Source organism: Corvus moneduloides, chromosome 20 (assembly GCF_009650955.1).
Source record: "Corvus moneduloides isolate bCorMon1 chromosome 20, bCorMon1.pri, whole genome shotgun sequence".
NCBI lineage: Eukaryota > Metazoa > Chordata > Aves > Passeriformes > Corvidae > Corvus > Corvus moneduloides.
In genome coordinates this window covers 4,182,630-4,198,266 of record NC_045495.1, presented here as the reverse complement: position 1 = coordinate 4,198,266, position 15,637 = coordinate 4,182,630, and the positions used below count along the sequence as shown (strand labels likewise).

Genomic DNA, 15,637 nt, shown 5'->3' with positions numbered 1-15,637 from the left:
GGAGAGAGAAAGGCTACTAAAAAAATCAAGAAGCGCCAGTTTTCTGCTACAGCTGTCAGCAAAGAACTGTCACCTTACATCATACCCTCTGAGATGGTGAAGAGAATGGAGGCAATGACAGCACAGGAATGCAAAAGAGGGCAGATAAGTCACTTCTGGTAATGAGACACAAATTAAACTTTCAAAACATGTGCATAGCTTTATTCATCTGCTTCAAACTAACCTTTTCACGGAGCTTCAGTGAAACCCGAGTGTGCAAAATGCATTTCTAAAAAATAATGCAAGCAAGCTTTCACATTTACTGTGGCAGAAGTACAGAAAGACTCGGACAGAATCATCACACACTGGGGCGGGAGATGGAGAACCCAGAATTGCACAGCTTGGAGTTCTGAGTCACTGACTGCAAACACAAGCGTTTGGATTTCGCTAACTTCAAGCAAGGCATGTTGACTTCTCCTTTACAAAAAAATACTCATAAACCCCCACAGAAACAAGAACCACAACCTGGCAGGGAATAAATCCCCTGGATAATGTGATCATGGTGCCACAGGGAGCCTGAACTCCAGCAAAGCTAGTTCCAGAGCTTAGCTTGTTTTGGCTCTGCAGGAACACCATGGCAATGCTGATTTTTTGTCCGCAGAAGAGCAAAGCAGCTTTTCTTTCTCTCCCTCCCATTCCCCTCCGAAGTCACAGGTGCCACTGCACAGGACTTCATCCCCAAACTAAGACAGCCACTACACAGGCTGGAGTCCAGGTCTCATTTCGACCCAAAGGGTCACCAGGACACCAAGGAACCCTCGACTGTGGATGGGGAGTGGCCCTCCCAGCCACGTCCCCAGCTCACACCCCATCACCTCTCTCCAGAAAGACTGAGCACACATGCAAGGCACATTGAGTCAGATGTACACACACACCTGGGTGTGTAAAAGAGCAAACGCTGGCCAAAAAAGAAATAAATTGATGCTGAATAAACTAACTAAACAGGTAGAGAGCTCTGGCCTATGTATTTGCAGACTATTTTCCAGGCAGTTGTAATCCCCAAGTGTTTTTCCTACGTGACTTTAGACCTTCCTTACTCTTCCCTCACTTTGCAGAGAGGTACTTTATATTCCTAAAGGATCTTCTATAAATAGTCAAGTAAATTCCCTTTCTTCCCTCCAGTAAACTCCTCCTCCAGGGTACACATCCCCCACCACGATGCAGGCGTGACCCATAAAGAGAAGAGGTTCCGGACCTGCCTGTGCCTCATGGCAGCACCTTGATGCAGTGAGACCTCCCTCCACTGCTCCCTAAGCCTTTCACTGGCAGGTTTTGGCTGGCTGGATGGCTTCGCCTTGCTTTTTTCTTGGAAAACATCTGACCCCGGGCACCAAGCGCTCCCCAGGTGGAGAAGGAGCCGGTGGGTCCCCAGCACTGGGGTAAGGGCAGGACGGAGGCCACGCAATCCTTAATACTGCTGGTTAACTTCACATTGAGATAAAGCATTCAAAAGATCTTTTTGTAGAGATGAGCAATTTCCTTCTATAGGTAAATTCAAATAGAAAACAAATATATTAAAACCGGAGACGAGACAAGAGCTGACTGAGGTTTTTCTACCTTACAAGTTACCCAGGCACCTTTCCCGCACCACCGGCCATGGAGGAAGGAGAAGCTGAAAACCTCAGGGATTTGCACTACCCTTCCAATAGCAGCTTGAGAAAAGGAAGGAGAGGAAAAGAAGAAAAAAAAAAAAAAAAAAGCACAGTGTTCTCTCAAGTTAAAGAGTTCTCCTTTGCTTGCGTTTGCATAGAAATTCCCATAGGTCAGCACCAAAATCAGGTCCACCCCTGTCCTACACCCCAGCTCCCCCAGTTCCTACACTCTCCCAGTTAGTGGCTGTGTTACAGGAGGGTTCAACTATCCGCAGAGGAACTACATGGTCATGTTAAAAAACAAAACAACAAAAACGAAAAACAAAAGTGCATCACACATTCTTGATTTTCAGGGTTACTTATAGCAGCAGCATCAGCATTAATCCAAGACAATGAACAGTTGTAGATTCGTTCTTAAATGCAGCAACACTTAATGAAATGTCTTCGGGGAAGGGCATAAGAGGGTCCTTCTCAAAAGGATAAAAATGAAAATTAGACTATTCAATATGGACAAAAAGGAGATAAAACAAAAATTAAAGACACCATCTTATTTACATTAAAAAAAAACATTCTTGTTAAAATATCTTTACAACACCTAAGCAAAAAAATATGTATTTTAAGAATAAAGCAGAAACTCCTAAAGCAGTATCCATTTCTGGAACCCTTATTTAGCACCTGAGGAAAGACCATATGGAAAGCAGACAGGTTGGGGGGTTTTTTTTGTTGCTTTTTGTTTGTTTTTTTAGAAAACTGTAAGTTGTGTTTTGCTAAATGTTCAGAAGTTTGCAGTACACAAGTTTCATACCACAGAAAGAAATGAGCAATTCTTTTTTTTTGTTGTTTCCTTCTTTTTCAAGATACTCTAGTCATTAATAAGGCTGTAGAAAAGGGACACTGCTATCCTACAAAATGGCTTTAGAGCTCTGGACACTTTGTACGAAGCCTTCTGATTAACAGTCAAGATAAATCCAGGTCAGCAGCATCCCCTGATCAGGGCACAGGCAGGACTCTTGCTCCAGTCCCAGCACAGGGAGTGGGCTCATGCCCAGGACACGAGGCCACCACAGGGGTCTTTCACCTCCCCCGACATCCACAGCTCCACTCTGCTGTTGCTGAGCAATGCCACTTTAGAAGATCTCAGGCAGGACAGAGGAGCCAGCCTGACCCTGGGGTGTAACATGTACTGGGCAAACCTCTAAAGCTCTGTAATCCCTGGAAGGCAGCACATGGAGATCTCCTTCCCACCAGGCCAGGTTCCTGCTTCCCAGCTGTGTGCACTAGGGTTTTCCCACATGGAAAAACGCTCTGGCGGTGGCCAAAGCCAGAATTACTCTGGCTTTCTTGGCTACTCCACCACACCAGCCCTTCTCCTGCCTTACACCCCGGTGTGAAAACGTGCAGCAGCTTTAAAGTGGGTGAATCCTTGTTCTCTCCCCTCCTGACCTCAACCAGCTCCCTTGTAAACAGCCTCTGGAAGGAAAACAAATCACGACAGATGGATGGACAGAAAAGTCTTGTAGGGATGAGAGGGTGAGACTCCTGAAAGCTTGGGACACCACAGCAACTTACTGAATCAAAACTGGACACAAAGGAAAACTACCAGCAGTTCTGGCTGTGAATGCCATCGCTCCCACATGTCCCTGACATCACCCACTGGCCACTTGGGAAAGGACACTATGGTGCTACCATAATGCTCTCTTGAAGGTGAAAGCACTAATTACACACACAACTGGGAGGACAACTTCCAGCTCTTCTTTTTTTCCTAGCAGGAAGCAATTTTCCTTTCCATTTAGCTGGCTGGTTCACCCATCACCTGCTCCCAGCTGCCAGCCTCACAACCTAGTGAGAATTGGGTTTCTTTCCACATTTCAAAGAAGTTCACAGCAGCTATGAAAGGCAAAAAGTGGGATTTACTAGCTCAGAAAGGTTTGAAGCGGGTTAGTGACAGAATCCACGCCCTGGACCTACCCACTGGTCAGACATAGGAGATTTCTAACAGGTTTCACAGAGGATCGAGGTGGGTTTAAACCAAAACCAAACTCCAAGCAAAGCTTGAAAGCCATTGCTTTGCCAACCCACCAGATGGGTGGAGTGGGAGAGAGCAGACACTGAAGGCCCCAAACCACTGTCATGGAGCAGTTGTTAAATCACCTCTTGGAGCAAAAGGAACACTCCATGGTCCACCAAAGAGCACGCAGATCCCAAGCCGGATCTGGCTGGCACCACACACTCCCGTCGCTATTACACAAGACCCTGTACAAGAGACACTCGGAAGAACCTGCTGGCAGAAAAGGAGAGGTGGGGAATGACCAGAGGAGAAAGGAGACAGCCCCTGCCTGTACAGGAATCCTCACTTCAGTGAACAGGCAGCTTGGAAAGGGAACCAGAGGAAAGGGACTCACAACGGGAAAACGAGAGAGAAGCCTTAACCTGAATTAGTATCTTCATAGCTAATAAAAAAATAGGTCATGATCTCACCCTTAGTGCCGCTTTCCAATACTACACGTACTTAAGGGGTTTTAAAACTTTCTTTACTCAGTGTAATGAAAACAATGGCACAAATAAATACACGCTCGCTCTCCTCACAAGTCAGATGCTCGCACACGCACCGCCGGCCCCTCGCCCCCACAGACACCCTCGGGTGCAGACCCGGGACAGGAGGCTGCTGCTCCCCTTCCCGGGCTGTATTTGGTTTATGCTACAGTACTAATACTCTGAGTCAAACAAAAAAACAAAACAAAATGTGAGACTTATCAGTAACACCTTATCGTTATTTCAATGTGCTAAATTAGTCACAGCTCAATTTCAGTTTGGTTTTTTTTTTTTCCTTTTTTTTTTTGTTTTTTTTATAAGTATACACAAAAATAATCAGAAAACAGATTAAATCTTAAGATATTTTTAATAAGTGCTCAGTTAAGAATTGTGTGAGGACTTGGGGAGGACTGCAGACAGCGACAGGGCGAGTTACACGACAGCACAAGGAAGCTCCTTCCATGGCCCTGCCTGGCTCTAGGCAAGTCTATCCCAGAAATACCGGGGAGCCGGAGCTACAGGAGCTCAGAGAGAGGAATTCCTAACTGCTTAGCGCTGAGCACACGCCGTGGAGCTCATGGAGACAGACAGACAGACATCTGAACAGAGGATGGTCACAAATACAGCAGAGAAGGTGCTGCCGAGGGTGTTTCTGGATGGGTCCCGCTGGCGAGGCAAAGCCACAGGGATGAGCATCGGGGGAGATCCAGCCCATCCCACTGCTCGAACTGTGGTTCCCTCAGCATTTCTTTTGCTATTTAGGTGACAGACTGGACTAGGCCAAGATCAGAGTCCTCAAATATTCAGCAAGACTCAGACCTTTCTAGAGACGCAGGGTTAGTGCTGCTCAACTCCTCCATTGCCCCGAGTGTGGACCTGGGGCAGGGGGACAGGACAGCACAGACCCCAGGGAAGCAAAACAGGGTGTTTTTGTCTTTTTTCTATTTTTCTTTTTTTTTTTTTTCTTTTTTTTAATGGAACCCAGCCCTTAAGGCGACAAGTGACTACACAAGGCAAATAAATACACAGCAGAGCCTTAAAGCCAGTAAAACAAACTGGAAACTTTGCTATTAGACTTCAACTTTTTGAAAATAATAATAATAAAAAAGAAAAAAAGAACATTTCTTCCACCTTCATTTTCCCAGCCCCACCATCCAGTTTGTTCAACACTTTAAAGCTCAGGAATGCCCCAGCTCTTCAGCAGCAGAGCTGGAGGTGATTCCGACTTTTGGCAAGCAGTTGGGAGACTCAACAGAATTAAAAATAGGAACGTCGGAGGACTAGATGTCGGGCACATCTGTAAACATGTTATACATCTCAAAGTTACACACACCTGTCGAGGTGGTACAGTTTATAGGTGAAACAGAACTATTTGCGACTGGCCAACCACACATTTCTGAACCTGGACTGATACAATACATGATGACTATATAGTATCACACTCAGTATTATACTATATAGCTTTGGATACATCAAATGGAGTAGGCAATCCATAGTCAAATGTTTAAGCGTGGCAGAAAGCGAGCGTCTTACACAAGGTACAGAATTCAGTTTCATTGTCCCACCATGAACTCATAAGCGTCTCATTCAGGAACAATCTTATTAAAAGTATAAAAACAATTAAAAAAGCCACATGCTACATACTCCTAATTAATTAAAAAAAAGAGGAAAAAAAAGAAAGCAATAGAATTATAGAATATTCTGAGTTGGAAGAGACCCATCAGGATCGTCGAGTCCAACTGCTGGCCCTGCGCAGGACACCCCAAGAATCCCACCCTGTGCCTGAAAGCATTGTCCAAACCCTTCTTGAACTCAGACAAGATTGGTGCTGTGACCACTTCCCTGGGGAGGCCATTCCAGTGCTCAACCACTCTCTTGGTGAAGAACCTCTTCCTGCTATCCAACCTAACCCTCCCCTGACTCAGCTTCAGGCCATTCCCTGCCACTGGTCATGAGAGTGAAGAGATTGGTACCTGCCCCTCTGCTGCGCCTTGGGAGGATGTTGAAGACCACAATGAGATCTCCTCTCAGTGTGCTCTTCTCCAGCTGAACAAACTAAGTGATCTCATAAGGCTTCCCCTCCAGACCCTTCCCCATCCTCATGGTCTCCTTTGGATGCTCTCTAAGTAGGGGTCTTTTTCACTTTGTGGTGCCCAAAACTGCCCCCAGGACTCGAGGTGAGGCCACACCGGTGCAGAGCAGAGCGGGACAGGTGATGCTGGACCCGGTGCCCCCCAGGACGTTGTTGGCCCTCATGGCTGCCAGGGCACTGCTGACTCAGATCCAGATGGCCATGGACCAGGACCCCCAGCTCCCTTTCCATGGCACTGCTCTCCAACCTCTCATTCCCCAGTCTATCCAGGGCTGCCCATCCCAGGTGCAGAATCCAACACTCACCCTTGTTAAATAGTTGGTGATTGCCCATCTCTACTTTGTTGAGGCCCCTCTGCCCTCGAGGGAGTTGCCAGTTCCTCCCAGTTCAGTGTGTCAGCAAACTTATGATCTCTTTGAGTCTGGTATCCAGGTTGTTAATGAGATGTTGGAGAGAACAGGGCCGAGGACGGAGCCCTGTGGAACTCTCTGGGGACCGGACACTGGCCCCGTGGCTGGATGGACAGATCTAAGCACAAAGGGATCCCAAAGTTTTGGGCTTATCTACTCCTTGTAATGCCCCAGAGGGTCCAGTCTCATTTTAGGAGACACCAGCTGCTGCTGACCTGGATACCCAGGAGCCAGGATTAGGCCACAGACACCCAGGGTGAGCTCGGGCTGGTCAACAAACCTATTTCTGCTTTATTCATTTCCCACTCTTGCACTGGACCCTGTGAACTTTCCACCTTTAAAAAAAAACCCAGAAAAACTACCCGACCCCCAGATGATTTGGACATGTTACACAAGCTGCAACGGGACAGAGGGGTTACACAGCTGGAGCCTGCACTCTGCTCAGCCTTCCCTACCACTGCTAGGAAGCTTTCCTTTCCCTGGGATTACTTTTTTTTTATTATTTTTTTAAATTATTATTTTCATTCCTAAGTCCTCCATTTTTTTTGTAATAAAATATATTTTTATTAAGAGATAATTAGAAGCAGAGCCCAGAAATACACAGACTGCATTAAAATATAAAAGAGCATTTCCAAGGGGCAGGAAGCCCAGCCATTGGCATTCTATGGACAAATTGAAAAGGATTCAAATTCCCTTTTTTTTTTTTTTTTTTTTAACTTTTTTCCTTTTTTTGTTATTTTGAAATTTTTTTTTAAGAGAAAAAATAATTCAAGAAGGGTGAAAAGTTAGCAGAACTCAATTCCTCTTCAGTTTTCCAATGAAAATGGGAAAAAAATCCAGCACATTTAGTGTTAGGAGACAGACAGAGCAAATATGAAGCACCTACAGTTGAAAGCAGAAGATACTTTTTTTTGTCTTTTTTTTTTTTTTCTTGCTCCCAGTAATACAATGACATTAAACTGTGGGAACAATGGGTTTTTTTGTTGGTTTTTTTCCATATTAAATGCCTAAACAGATTGCTTATTTTTCCATGTTGTCTTTTAAAATGAAATAACTCTTCAGTTGCAATAGTCCAACGTGTAACAGGAGCCAGGTCAACTGTGTGACTTCACCATGCATCCTAGAACTGCAGTATTACCATCTTTCCCTCAGCAGAATGATCCTTTTAAGACAGTATCACCAGCATAGGATTGCTGCTTTACTCCTGGCAAAACATGCGGATTATAATTCTCTGGAAAAAAAAAGAAACTCTGCAAACTTCAAGGCGTTTCTCCAGCATTCAATGGAAAACAAATCAGAAAAAAAAAAGAAACCAAACAGGGGAGGTGGAAGGGAAAGGGGAGATGAAGGATGGTGAATCATCCTGATTTCCCTGTGATTAGTGTGTCACTACAGTCACAGAACAAGAAACAGAAACCTTGTCAAGTGGAAATGCCTCTCCAGTGGGTTGCTGTTGCCCTTGTAGACGACAGCAGGAACTTTGAAACCGGGCTTGTAACTGAGTCTGTATTCCTTAATCACTTGCATTCACTCTTTAAACAAAAACAAAACAAAACAAAAATGAAAAAAAAAAAATCTATTCAGTACCGGAGATTAAATAATCACATGTGTAGTCTCGTTGAAATAAATTTTCAGATTCCTTAAGAAGTCTAATTACTTTCAGTTGCCATTTTTAAATAACTATATATATATTTGTATATATTATCCTGTGATTCTAGTTATGGTTCCTCTGCTGCACTGAAGATTTAGAAGGAGCATAAAAGCCTTTTTGTCCCCCAGGAACAGCACAAATGCTGCAGAAAGGTTATAACAGGCAGTCTTGTCTTGCTACCTTCATTGATCCGGGCGATCCATGGCTTCATCATAAGTGATTATCCTTTTGGGATCTGGAAAGAGAGCAGAATTCTAAATTTTGGACAAGCTACTTTCAGGCCCTGTGGCTGAAAATAAACACAAGGTAGCTGGCTGTTAACAGAGTTTTCCTTTGGATGCCCCCACCTGCCAAGCCCAAAGCCAGGTGGGCTCCCACAGAGCAGAGCCTGCTCCCCACAGCAGCACACAGGTCTCCAGGTACGGCTCTTCCCACACAAAACCTCTTCTCAGGTGACTCGTGGAGATACACCAGAATTTAAAACTTATTATTGGATGTGACACCCAACACCAGAAACAGAAAGCAATTTTGTATACACATAGGGAAGAGTCATTAAATCTAATTTGACACTAGGTTTATTGCTCTTTTAGAGACTCTGCTTCTCTCCCAGCAGCTCACCATTATAGCAAAGCTTATTGTCCTGACTTTCAGCAATCTGAAAGGGAGATAAATCCAGACTACAAACCGCAGGCGCTGAAGAACTGAACCTGGGCATCTCCAGACAGAGACAAGCCACTCTCACTCATCCCCCATCCCAACAGACAGAGCAATTTAGTTCATTTATTCTTTCCAATGTCCTTACCTTGCTTCTGCAAATTCCAAACCGCTTCCATTTCTGTGGAGGCAAAAGGAGACCATTGTTATTATGCAGATTGATGCTGCCATTAGAGACCACTGCAAACACACTTTAATTTTCCAAGTGTGGCAGTTGTGCTGAGGCTTTCAAACAGAGCCAAACCCATCCCAACCCAGCAGCACAGCGCCAGCCCACAGGACTACAGAAATTTGACATGAATAATCCAGCAGTAAAAGGCAAAGGGATGGCTGTAACATGGTCTTAAGGGTCAGAGAGCCAAGCTGAGCATCAGAAATGTCATCACCATTCACCAGTCCTACATATCACAGTCTAACTTCAGGCTTTACTACTCTGAATCCAACGCTGCTTTGCACATTACAGCCTCAACAAGGAGCCTGGAGAGATGATTTCTACAAGTTGATACTTAGTGTGTGTGAAATGAGAACTGCTGGACACAGCGAGCTGCACATGGTTCACAGCGTGCGTGTGCTGAGGCACCAGGCAAGGGCTGCCGTGTGAACATCTCTGCAGAGCTGCTGCCAACACACTGTCCAGGAGCAAGGTGTGATGCTCCACACACCTGGCTTGCACTTGTTCCCCCAATTTACCTCTACAACACATTTGTAGGCTGAAGACAAACCCTTCCCAGTTCTCCCTGGACAAGCATGTGCTTCTGTTTACCCAAGAAATAACAACAAAGTTAAATGCTCTTTTCATTCACACAGAAACAGAAGGCTCTTCCCTTTAAAATATCCCCCCTCACAAGTCGCATCTTTACATAACTGTTCAAAACAACTACTTTGAGCTGCTATCAAGTTGGAATTTTGTGAGCTAGAATATTTATGAAGACACTGACTGTACCCTGTGTCCAAGTTCAATAGACAAAATTACAGAAAATGAGTATTTAGTCAGAACGCAACCTGCAAGTGCCACTTTTCAAGTCTCTTTTCTGCCAGAAAGGGTGACAGGACCTTGGTAGGGGCTAGGAAAAGGAGATGGAAAGGGATTATCAGGCTACATGGGATGTGCAGTAAAGCACAAAACAAGGCAGTAAGTAAACTAACCAGCATGGGAAAGGAAGAAGAAAAAGCCCTACAAAACCCATGGCCTCAGCACGATGTGTGCCAAGTGTCACCTCCATCAGTCACCTCCCTTCTCCAACCCTTCATCTGTCCTTTGTCCGCTACAATCTCCAGCTCCCTGGGGCAGGAAATTGCATGCAAATAAATATTGCCAGCCCTCCCCGCACAATTAAGCCTTTTGTAAGGAAGGCCCTGACAAAATTTTACGAGGTCTGTTATTTTTGCGTCAGGATAGTAACAGCAACACTTTGCACTTCTATTGGGGAGCCCTAAGTGCTTTGGGAATAGTAGCCAGCCTCTAACACCCCAGGGATAGAAGCAGGCTGGCGAGGGACTGCCTCCCTCATCTGCCAGATGCAGATTCCCCTGAAGTAAAATGAACCAGCTACTAAAATTACCTCCCGTGGAGCGAGTTTTCCATTCAGCGCAGTTTGATGCATCATTTCCTAACAGCTAAAGAACATCTCCCGTTTTAACAGCTTTCCCCAAAGGCAGGGGACAGAAAACTACTCTCGAGTTGTTGGCTCCTGCACATTAGAGCAACATTTGAGCATCAAATACAAGGAGGAGCTGAAGCACCATCCACCACTATACCCCCATGCAGAGACCACGCTGTCCTGTGCACTTCATTTGGCCTTAACTCTGGACACAATGTGAACTCCTCGTATTAAGAATATCTGACAATAAGACCAACAGATAAACAGATATACAAACAGAGATACTGTTAAGAACACAACAAGAAAACTACTAAGTTGACAAAGCTCTGTTTAAAAAAAAAATTTAACAAACTTACAACCTTTTCAGACTTCAATTTCCCTTCTCCTCCTTCAGAAAGGGAGGGTGGTGTAAAGTGTCCTGGAAATCACAGACACCTGGACACACTGGCTGGCAGATGCTCAGCCTGAGCAAGCTACAAAACCAAAGACCATCAGCAAACAAATGCAATAATAGCTCTTACTAAATATCACCTGCCATCAGCAGAGCAAGGTCCTCCCCTCCAGCTGGCAGCACAGGGCCAGGGGACAGCACAGGTTAAGCACACTGACCAACTGAAACAACTTCACAAGAGAAAAAATAATGTCCGAGGCTAACTGCCACACAAAACTAGGGGAAAAAAAGGGATTTCTTCAATCTTAAAATTGAATTATATGATTTATTCTGCTTTATTTGGTAATACAGTAGAGTTTTCCTGTCAGTTCCAGATTGTGGTCACCTATGACTGACAAAAGGCGCTGTGACAAACGCCAAGGCCACTGTGACAGGGTGACTTGGTGACTGACCTGGTGAGCAGGCAGCTCAGCAGAGACACTGCTGCCCAGTGCTTGGCTCCAGCCATGCAGAAGGAAAGACAGCCCCCAAGCACTGGGCATGCAAGAGGCCCCAAGCGAGCTTTCAGCCCTCCTTCCTTGGGCTCAAAGAGCTCTTTTCTTGAGCCTCTCTTCCCTGGGTAAAGCTTCTAGAGTGAGTTTAAGCAAAGGACTCCTACAGCTGCTTATCCTGCATAAGAAAAGGGGTACCCTCACCATCAGCCCAAGTCCTGTCTCTCAGATACTGCCCCCAAAACCCAGTACTGCTGCTTTCCAAAGACCTTCCCAACAGGAGCCACCATTCCCAAAACCAGACATGTGGCTGAGGAAACAGCAAACCTTCTTCTCAAGTGGACTCCAACCCAGCTGGAGAAAATGCCATCAACAAATCCTTGCACAACCCAGCCCTGCTCCAAGCCAGGGGCAGAACAAGGTCACCTCCTGTACCCCTTCCAACTTCTCATTTCCAGGATTTTGTACAATTAGCTCACCTCTCTACAGCCCTCAGGCTCGTGGTTTACTGAGGAACTGCCTGGGGCAGACAGTCCCAGCCACATCCACCTAAAGCATTTTTCTGGGGACTATCACTGAAACAAAGGGTCACTGGAGGAAAGCTTTGATGTCAGGAACAGACTAAGGCACACTCCGGTGAATAGTGCTGGGATTCCTCATAGGTCAATAAACTTTACAGCAGGACTGGTACACAACCTTGGAGAGGAAAGAAGTGTTTCTGTAATAACTTGCTAAGACAGGCACTTTTACACACATTTTCCTTGCTAGAGAGGCAGTCCCTGCTAACAGAAGTGTCTGCACAATGCCACGCTACTATTTCACTGTCTTTATAAATCCCAAAATTCTCCCTAAAATACAACACTAAAGAAATAACAAGAAGGGACCATTCTCATCTGATTTTTTTCTGTTTGTATCTGCAGGACAATGATTAAGTATGGGGATTGCCCTGGAAACAAAGCAAAGAGTAAGTATTCCATGCTGTGGAGACTCATGGCTGCACAGCATACACTGTACTCATCCTGACAACTGGAAAGAGCAGGGACCCGAAGGAGAATTAAATCAGCTTTTGCCCCACAGCTCAGGCCCCACAAGGCCATAACCAACAGAGCGAGCTCTAACCCCTTCCCACCAAGGGGGGATGGGACACCAAGGCTTTTTTTTCCCCCCCTCTCCTGATGTAAAGGATGAAAATTGCTGAATTCACAGCTCTGCTATTTCTTCTGACCCAGTTCACCATTCTGGCGAACGCCACTCCTGGCTGGCCCACACTGCCTTGCTCTATTTTCCATGCTGCTCTCCTGCTTCTTCACGCGAGCAGAGATGCTGCTGCCATCGAGATGCTGAGAAGGAACAAAGCGGCGCAGCACAGGCAGAAACTCAGGGGCAAGAGAACAAGGGAAACCCTGCAGCTCCCTCTCCTCCACCCATGTGGGTCTTTGCTGCTGTGCAGCTGAGCTGGAGGCCTCAATTATTTGATTTTTAGCTCAGGACAAGCAAATTATTGAGCTTCCCACCACAAAGCTTGCCATTTAGAGCTCAGTGTTAGTGACAGCCTGACCTGGAAGACTGCAACTGCCTGAACATGACAAAATTCTCCAGAGCATTGACAATTATTCTGATATGAAATGTTTCATCCAGCTGTCATTAAAAGGAGGACTAAAGCAGTAAGAAGATGCTGGTTTCAATGCAAGTAAAGCTGACATATACTCAACCTCCTTATCTGAAGGACCAAAATATCTGCAAGAATCAGTTTTACCTCAAAAAGATAAGGATTTTGGCAATGTCACACAAAGGCAGAAGTTCAACTCTAACCTAGATAGGGGACAATGACTCGAAGCAAGAGCACCACTTCTTCTTGGGCCTTCCAGTCTCCCATGTGAAGCCCATCCCTGTCTCCAAGCACATCCAGAGCAGGCCCACCAGCACCGAGCTAAATCAGATCTCCCTTGGTAAATGAGATCTGTCACCCGTGAGTGTTTCAAGGCACTGTCACAAACACCGAGCAGCACGGGCTGTCAATGAAGGCAGCCACATTGAAGGATCGTGTTTTACACTCAAGCAGATCAGATGATCAAGGAAGTCTTTCTGCCCTTTAAACAGAGGAAAAAATAAAGAAGAAGCAAGGCATGAAGCAGGGGTACAAGGAAACCAACAGGAAAAGCTTCCAAGAGATGAACAAGAGGGTGCATCATCATCATCCTTGCCTAAATGTTCCCAGTGCTCTGACTTCTGGGGAAAAAGCACTCTGGGTACAGGCAAAAGAACACAGGAATCCACCAGGACCGCACTGTGCTCTGCAGCCACCCAGCCTCACACCCCAGCACAGCACAGCCTTGCCAGCACTCAGGGATACTGTGGTGAGTTACAGGAGCACCGTACCAGAGCCAGTCTTTTCTGGGTGCCACCTCCTCCATCCATCTTTCCACGGGGAAGCTGTGAAGCAATTATAGTTTATAATGTCCTGTGCAGTTGCTGGGCAAACCAAGCATAGGAAAGCCTGGTTTGCTGGAACAAAGCTACTGAGTAAGCTGGAGGCTTTCCCAGAGAAATTTACAGCCCAGAATGAGGATCCACAGAACCTGGCCACAGTTACAGGCACAGTGCATAAAAGGGTGCACAGTTGTGACATTCAAAGCACCCCAACCACTCACACTACAGCTCATTCTTGACTGCAACACCCAGAGTTTCATCCTTGCACTGAACTACTGCACACGGAGCTCAGAGTAGGGAACACAGCAGGACCCCACAGTGCTCCATACTCACCCCTGCCCTTGTCCTGTGATCGTTTCTCTTTGTGTTCATAACCCCAAGGACAGGGCAGATGCAAAGATCAAACTACCGAGACTTTGCTCAAAAGCAAACAGATCAATCTGAGAGGGAGAAGTTCACCCGACTCTCAAAATCAAAACCAAACAGTCTGAGGACCCGACTGCCCGGAATGCCCTAACACCGACCCAGGCAAACCCACGAGCTCTCCCAAGCAAGGAGGAAAAGGCAGCTTGTGAAAAAGGAACTGAGTGAAATCGTTCTTTTCCTACTCAGAGGAACTGGCTGGCTTGGAGTTGGACCTCAGGAAAACAGCCCAAGATAAACGGAGAGAACAGTGTGGGAATTAACCCCCGCACTGCCGTCTTGCTAACGCACCCCAAAGCTCCGGTTTTGAGGCATTTTACAGTACACGGTGGGCTCTGGCTGCAGGACCACGGCCACGGAGAGAGGACAGGAAGCACCGTTCCTCCAAATATTCCTTAACCCAACTCACCCCAAGGGTGAAATGCAACACTCATCATCACAGAAGTACTAAGACCGGGACTGATCTCTTGCTTTGTAAAGCAGCTTTTGAACTCTAAATAGGAGGAAAGACAAGCCCAAGCTGTTTGGAGCACCCCATCACTGCATTAATGACAATGCTGATTAGAAACATCCATCATCTTTTACCTCTAAATAACACCTTGAAAATGGTACACACGTAACCTGAAAAAGAAATTAGCAGAGATGAGTGCTGGGGCAGGATCGGGTATCCTCAGGCCATCGTAAGGATGTTTGCTCTGGATGCTCAAAGCAAGACCATTCACATGCAGAAGAAGAGCAGAGAACAGTATTTTATCGGGTGCTTTAAGTGGCCATTCTTGCCAACAAATGTAATTAACTCCCGTGTCTAGAAGAGCTCAACGCAGCCAGGCTTTGAAGTTAACACCTCCTTGAGAGGACATGGGATGGGAGTGTTCCTTATTTTCCTGTTGTTCCTATTGTTTCTGCCTTTCACAGCAAGTGAGAATGGGAGAGCTGATGAGCCTTGCTGGCAGCACAATTGCTTTTCCACAAGTTCAGGCTGACAAAAAGAGAGAGGCTAACAGAAATCTAGGGAATATTTGCAAAATTAAGAAAAATATCACCGAGGATTTTCTTTTCTCTTATCTTTTCTGATACTCCTATTTTCTGATGGGAAGCTGGCATTTAGGCCGCAAGCAGACACAAAAAATGAGAACAGAAAGCCTGCTTTAATGCTGGAATAAACTGAGTAGAAGGGAGAGGACCCAGATAAAATCAGTTGATGAACACTGCTCTCAAGAATACTAGAGCTTGAAATGTAAACATCTTGAGAGGGAGATGACCTGGAAAAA

At 45.7% G+C, this 15,637-nt stretch overlaps 1 protein-coding gene across 3 annotated transcripts in view; it reads right to left on the bottom strand.

Annotated features, from left to right (window-relative positions):
- Window positions 1–6,954: 6,954 nt before the first annotated feature.
- NUFIP2 (nuclear FMR1 interacting protein 2) overlaps window positions 6,955–15,637 on the bottom strand; it is a 34,183-nt gene continuing 25,500 nt past the window's right edge. For 2 of the 3 annotated variants that reach the window (XM_032130387.1, XM_032130385.1), the window contains 2 exons: window positions 9,119–9,151; window positions 6,955–8,551 (listed from right to left, as the gene is read on the bottom strand). In XM_032130387.1, the coding sequence (XP_031986278.1) occupies window positions 8,499–8,551; window positions 9,119–9,151 (86 nt within the window). In that variant the 3' untranslated portion in view covers window positions 6,955–8,498. The remainder of the gene's footprint in view (window positions 8,552–9,118; window positions 9,152–15,637) is intronic. The other variant, XM_032130386.1, reaches the window with a different exon arrangement.